Source organism: Miscanthus floridulus, chromosome 13 (genome assembly GCF_019320115.1).
Source record: "Miscanthus floridulus cultivar M001 chromosome 13, ASM1932011v1, whole genome shotgun sequence".
Lineage (NCBI taxonomy): Eukaryota > Viridiplantae > Streptophyta > Magnoliopsida > Poales > Poaceae > Miscanthus > Miscanthus floridulus.
The window spans coordinates 30,626,031-30,632,474 of record NC_089592.1 but is presented as its reverse complement, the minus strand read 5'-3'; the positions used below and the strand labels follow the sequence as shown (position 1 = coordinate 30,632,474).

The window sequence follows — 6,444 nt, the reverse complement described above, 5'->3', positions numbered from 1 at the left end:
GATCGCAGGACCCATTTGCCTCTCTCTCTCCTTCCTCTATTACTTATCTCCTAGCTCCATCCCTCCCTCTCCTTATCTCCCTCCCTCCCTCTTGTATGCCCATCTTCCTCCATTAGCTACCTCGCTCCCTCCCTCTCTCCCTAGCTTAGACTCGGCGTAGTAGCCCCGACCCTTGTTGTGTTCCTGGTGCGGAGGCAGCATGGCGGCACTGCGGTCCCCGATGTGTCCTTTGACACGGAGGTGCCAACCCTAGCGCGTCCCTAGCGTGGAGGTGGCACGGTGACGGTACGACCCCTGATGCTACCCTTGGCGTGACGGAGGCGGTGGTCTGTGGATCTCGGGGCGGCGACGACCACCATCGTGGCCTCGACCCTTGGTGCATCCCCATCGTGGCCCACGAATCTCGGTGTAGCGGTGGCAATCCTTGGTGTACGGGGCCCCTCAGCGCCCAAAATCTCGGTGGTGGTGGGCCCCAATGCAGCCTCTACTTGGCAGTGGAAGCCCAAGACCTTGGCACTGGCACGACCTCTCCGACATTGATGGTTCTTTTGTTTTTATAAATTAATTTTAAATATCGGGTGGTTGATATCAGCTACGCCCTTGCAAACTAGCGGCCATAACCTCGATTATCACCGCTGATTATCACCAAAGAGAGTAAAAACCAGCGGTGATAGGCTAGCCGACCCGGCGACCATGAAGATTTAAAGTAGTGCACCCCCCCTACTCCCACGAATGACTGAGATAGATAATGAGTCAGTAGACCTTGAAACTGACTTAAATCAACACATGCACCCCATTATCAATAACCATATATCTGGTATCACCGAAAGAATAATTAACTGAAAATATGAGCACTTTTTCGTCGAAGACTCAATCCGGGTGGGCACAATATTAATTGACAAGGTTGTTATGTTAGTGTAATGCGTCTTATTAAAAAACAGTTAACAATAACACATACATTTTGACATCAAACAAAGATCTATCCAAAACCAAAAGAAACACCGGTGATTAAGGCCCTGTTCGCTTTGATGAAAAGTCATGGCTGAAAGTAATGTTCGCTAATTTATTGCGAGAGAAAAAAACTGTTCGTTCGTTGAAATAGTACGGCTCATAAGATAAGCGAACGGGTCTAAGATGAACAACTAATAGTAAGATGAACAACTAATAGGTAGGAGTACTAGTACTTGTCAATTAAAGCTTCATTCAGTTTCACAACAATACGGACAGCACGAAGGCGGCGAGCACGGCAGCCGCCCACCCGGCCGCGACGCCCATGGCAGAGCTTGGCGCGGCGGCGCCGACGTCAATCTCGACGATGAAGCGGCATGTGCCGGTGGACGGGTCGACGGAGGTGGTGGTGGCGAGGCCGTTGAAGTCGCAGGCGCGGTCGTCCTGGTCCATGGTCTGGTAGTAGATGTTGTAGGCGTAGGAGACGTTGCCCTTGGCGTCGAGGCCAGCGCAGGAGGTCTTGTAGCCGAGGCTGGTGCAGTCGGCGAGGCCGCACGCGTAGCTGACGCTGTCGCCCACCTTCTGGTCGGCGAGGTTGGCGGACGGCTTGAGCACGCACCACTTCTTCTCCAGGTACTTGATGCCCCTGGCCGGCTTGAGCGTGGAGCCGTTGCCGCCGGCGAGGCTGAGCGGGTACTTGGGCGTGCCGTCGTAGTAGAAGATGCCCCAGTGGCGCTCGAAGTTGCCCGGCTGGATGCTCTTGCGGTCCTCGTCGATGAGGCTGAAGACGTAGGCGTCGACGGGGCCCGGGCGCAGCGGCGTGCCCTGGCCGGAGGCGATGTGTGTGAGGAAGCCCTGGTTGAAGCGGCGCGCGTAGTCGAGGTTGGCGTTGGCGTCGCCGTCGGTGGGCCAGCCCACCTCGCCGACGACGACGGAGACGTTCCCGAAGCCGTTCCGGCGCAGCGCGGCCACGAGCGTGTCGTGGTTGGCGTCGAAGGTGTTCTGGTACGTGACGCCGCCGTCGACGACGGGCGACGAGGAGCCCTGGAAGAAGGCGTAGTCGAGCGGGAAGTTGGGGTCCGCGTACAGGCTGATGAACGGGTACACGTTGGCCACGAAGGGCGCGCCCGTGGACGCCAGGAACTGCACGATGGTGAGCATCAGGCCGTGGATGTCCGCGCGGAAGTCGCCGTCCGACGGCTTCCCCGTCGGCGACTGGTACACGTCCGCGTTCAGCGGCACCGTCACCTTCACCTTGTCGGCAAGGCCAGCCTTCACCAGCGCCGCCTGGATGTTCTGCATCGCCGGGAACGTCGTGTTCAGGTACGTCCCGTTGAACGTCTCCAGGAACGGCTCGTTGCCCACCGCCACGTACCTGTCCATGTCCACATCCATGTCCGTCCGTCAGGGAAACAGATAGAGGTAAAACACAGTCAGGTAATTAAATTTGAAAAGGATCAAATTTCTCTTATTCGATGCTAATTTTCTCAGAGCAAAAGAATTGTCGCTTGACGGGAAAAAAAAGGTCATAGAGGCAGATCAATGATGGCCCCGTTCGCTGGTCTGAAACTTGGCTGAAACTGGCTGAAAAACACTGTTCTGGCTGAATTGTTGTGAGAGAAAAACACTGTTCCGGCTAAAAAAACAAGCCGAACAAGCCGAATTTGGGGTAAGCCGAACAGGACCGATGTGAGAGGAGTAGAGGACCACTGCAATACGGTTAGATATACGTATCATACAGGGAAGCATGATTGTAGGAGTACATGATACACTGAAAATCTTGGCGCAGGCAGGAATTTGCTTCACCAAATCTTGTGGCCCGTGTTTATGCGATCTTCTTCGCATTTTTAAGTTTTGGTCCCCCACAGGATATCGTAATCCATGGGTTATTTGAATTGCACAACAATAACATGGGAAATCCTAAAATTAAAGGATCTAGTGTGATTGCAACCTTGATTAGCACCACGTTTTCGTTTGGTGAAGCCAATAAATTCACATATGGGGGTCTCCACACCTTTCTACTCAAATCATCAGACAATCACCTTAGAATTCTCAATTTCTTGTTACACGACTAAGAATCCAGTGCCCACTTTAACAAAATAGTCACAATAGAGTTAAATTCTAAATGAATGAAGAATAAAAATTCTTCGCAAAAAAAAAAAATCAAGAACAAAAATTCCTACTACATTCCAAAAAGATTCCATAGCAAGTACCCGATAGATACGGAAGAAGGTTGGAGATGGAATATATTCATTCATCCCACAGCGCTTGATCCATGGAGAAGTGACAGGTACATGATCTTTCTGGATGGACGGACCGGTGATATGATCAGTAAGCATGGTCTAGAAAAGACCGAGAGCCTGATGCTAAACGTGTCAGACCCTCTCATGATCTCAAGAGTGAGTGATTGGGCTTTTTTCCCTTTCTACTACTAGGGCCCCGTTTAGTTCGCTGCCGATTCGGCGCCGGCTGAAATCAGTGACACTGTAGCAACACTGTAGCGTTTTGTTTGTATTTGGTAATAATTATCCAATCGTTGACTAATTAGGTTCAAAACGTTCATCTCGCAAAGTACAACCAAACTATGCAATTAGTTTTTGATTTCGTCAACATTTAGTACTCCATGCATGTACCACAAGTTTGATGTGACGGAGAATCTTCTTTTTGCATAGTGCCAAATTCTGGAATTTGGGGCAACTAAACGTGGCCAGTACTAAAAATCAGTGCCAATGGCATACATGTCCCAATCAAGATGTCACCAATGGGAAGCCACACACACACACACAGCAAGTGGCAGCTCCAACACCCATAGATTTTCTGGTACTCTCAAAGCTATGCTGGGTGTGAAGGAGCACTGTCCAAAAAGGCTGAAAAAGCCGTCCATCCATAACCGCCTTTGATTGGGAGATGGTTGAGACAGAATTTCAGATTGCTTACACCTGTGGGCTTCCCCTAAAGAGAAGGGAACCTAGCCTCGCTTTGCTTTTAATACCTACTACAAACAACTCAAAAAAAAAAAAGAAACAACAATCTAGTATTTTCATTCTTTTTTTCCTTGACATAATCATGATGTGCAAAACAGAACATTTGACCATTGTTTTGTTTAGCTCTGTGTGTTATTAAAATATGAAGAAAAAACCATTTTGTAACGGAGGTAAAAAAATGTTGTTTTCAGTAGTGACAACTTACTAGGCTAAATGCCCATTCGTGCATTGCTCCGACTATCTCCAACAACAACACCCAAAATACAAGACTCATTCAATGTTTGTGTAGCGCTATAGTCAAATAGTTCAATACCCATTCAACATCCTCTCCAACAACAGGACTCAAGAGAGAATCCTTTCTGCAAATGGGTTTTCAGGAGAGAGGATACTCATATTTGGGTTGCGCCTCTCAGACAACCCAAAATAGGTCTCTTGTATCTCTATTGAAGGCTAATTTTGAGTCTCCTGCTATTTATTTTGGGTGTCCATATAGGTCACATGTTGGAGACAGTCTTAGGACCGAAGTTTTGGAAATTGATAGGATGCGTTTCTGAAGCAGAGGTAATAATAGTAAGGGAGAATTATGCACCGAGAAGCAGCAGCAGTGGTGGGTGACAGACCTTACGTCGACGCCGTCGCGGACGTGTCCGGAGACGTTCTTGGCGACCCAGTTGTCGGCGGCCTTGCCGCCGGCGGCGAGGTCGGCGAGCAGGTCGTTGGGGATGCCGACCATGACCTGGATGCCGGATCCCTTGAGCGCGCCGAGGATGGTGTCCTCGGCGTCGAACAGCTTGACCCTGTCGAAGCCGTTGTCCTGGAGCAGCCGCACCACCGTGCTCGCCGGCAGCTGGTGGCTCAGCTGCGTGCCCCAGTTCACGCCGATCGCGCACGACCGTCGCGCCGCCAAGCACAGCACCACTGCGACCACGAGCGCCTCCACGCGCAGGGACACGGGCTGGGAGCGCCCGGCTCGCGCCATGGACGGCGGCGGGTGAGCGCTCGGTGAATCACGGCGGATGGAGATTGTTCTGGACTTGTACGGTCTGGGTTCGTGGTGACCGTGAACTGGCCGGCCGATCGGGGCGGGCGGTGGATCGGCAAGTGTGTGATCGCCAAGGTTTTTGTGAATTGTGGGATCAAGAAGAGACTACGTGCAAGTTTGAACTAGACGATGTTCTGGGTCAAGAATCAATCTAGAAGCGGTTAGTAAGGGCAAGCAGGCAGGTGAAAGAACAGAGCAAGCTTCGCAGGCGAGAAGAACTCCTGGAAGCAGCCGGACCCCGAAAAAGAAACTGCTTTTGTAGGAGGAGAAAGAAAACAAGGCGGCAAGGGTGAGGTAGTGTTCCAAGAGCACGAGCATGAAAGAGACAGGGGAGAAAGGAGGGATTAATAGGTCGCCGGCTAGGTCTGCGTTTCAAGCAAGAACCCCAGAAAAGAGGAACCAGAGGACTAAACAAATCTGGGAAGAACAGCGCGAGAGAACAGGGTGTTTGATGCCGTCGCTACGATAGTAGGGTATGGAAGGCAGAGGGAAGAAGATCGCTGGAGCAAGCAACGGCGTACGGAAGAGGAAGGGGGCGAGCAAAACCGGGAGGAGAACAGGGGAATCACGCTGGCCGTGCCAGGTGCAGGAGAAAACCGGAAAAGGGTGTGGCTGTGGTCACCATGACCAGAACCAGACCAAAGGTGCATCAACAACGGTGTTGGCAAGGAGATTGAGATCTCATCCTGGGACCGGAAAGACGATCGACAAGGCATTGTGGAAGTGAAAAGGAAAGGGGAAGGTAGCAGCAGACTTATCGCGTCATCTTTCATTCTTTATCATCATGTTCCTAAACTTTGTTGCTGTGCGTATGAATATTTTGGAAGCTACTACTATTTCCTTAATTCGCAGAAAAATCAGGAACAAATGGACGGCGAGAATAAAGGATTGGCTGGATTCGTTTCCGTGGATCTTCTTCCTTACTTTTTTTTTTCTCGTATCCTCCAAAGTTCATTCAAACTAACAATGCGACTATAATTAAGATAGCAGGAAGAGTTGTGAAGGGGAGCGGAGCTAATGATCAACCACTTTTGCCTTTTTTAGCTACGACTGTCATCTCTTTTGTTTTTGAAAGGTTTTTGCACACCATTCGTGCTACTTTTCTTGTGCTTCTGTAAATTGAAAACCTGGGATCCAATCAATAAAAGCAGGAAATTAGATAAAATCTGAAGAAACTAGTAAATGGACCATTTCTTCCTGTAATCTTGTAAAGTTCCTTCGTTCCTAAACATAAGCACGTACATTCTCGGAGATGCAGAGGCAGAGAGCATACATATAGAATGTTCAAGGGATAAAACAGCCATTACGACTACCTCTACTTGAATTGTTACGTACGAACGGTACGCGTCAAGCTGGCAGGAGGAACATCGAGAGAGGGAAGAGATCAGATTCTGGAGTGGCAGGGGGCTCAAGTATCTCTGCCCGGCTGTCAAGCTTTACAAAATTACTAAAACTAAAACCATATCCTAT

General features: G+C 50.0%; 1 protein-coding gene across 1 annotated transcript; it reads right to left on the bottom strand.

Moving 5' to 3' along the window:
* Positions 1-889: 889 nt before the first annotated feature.
* LOC136500698 (glucan endo-1,3-beta-glucosidase 6-like) lies at positions 890-5,965 on the bottom strand. The gene is made up of 2 exons (XM_066496108.1): positions 4,553-5,965; positions 890-2,323 (listed from the first exon to the last, which is right to left on the bottom strand). The coding sequence occupies exons 1-2, from the start codon at positions 4,909-4,911 to the stop codon at positions 1,210-1,212; spliced, it is 1,473 nt and encodes a 490-aa protein (XP_066352205.1). The 5' UTR covers positions 4,912-5,965; the 3' UTR covers positions 890-1,209.
* Between the last annotated feature and the right edge of the window lie 479 nt (positions 5,966-6,444).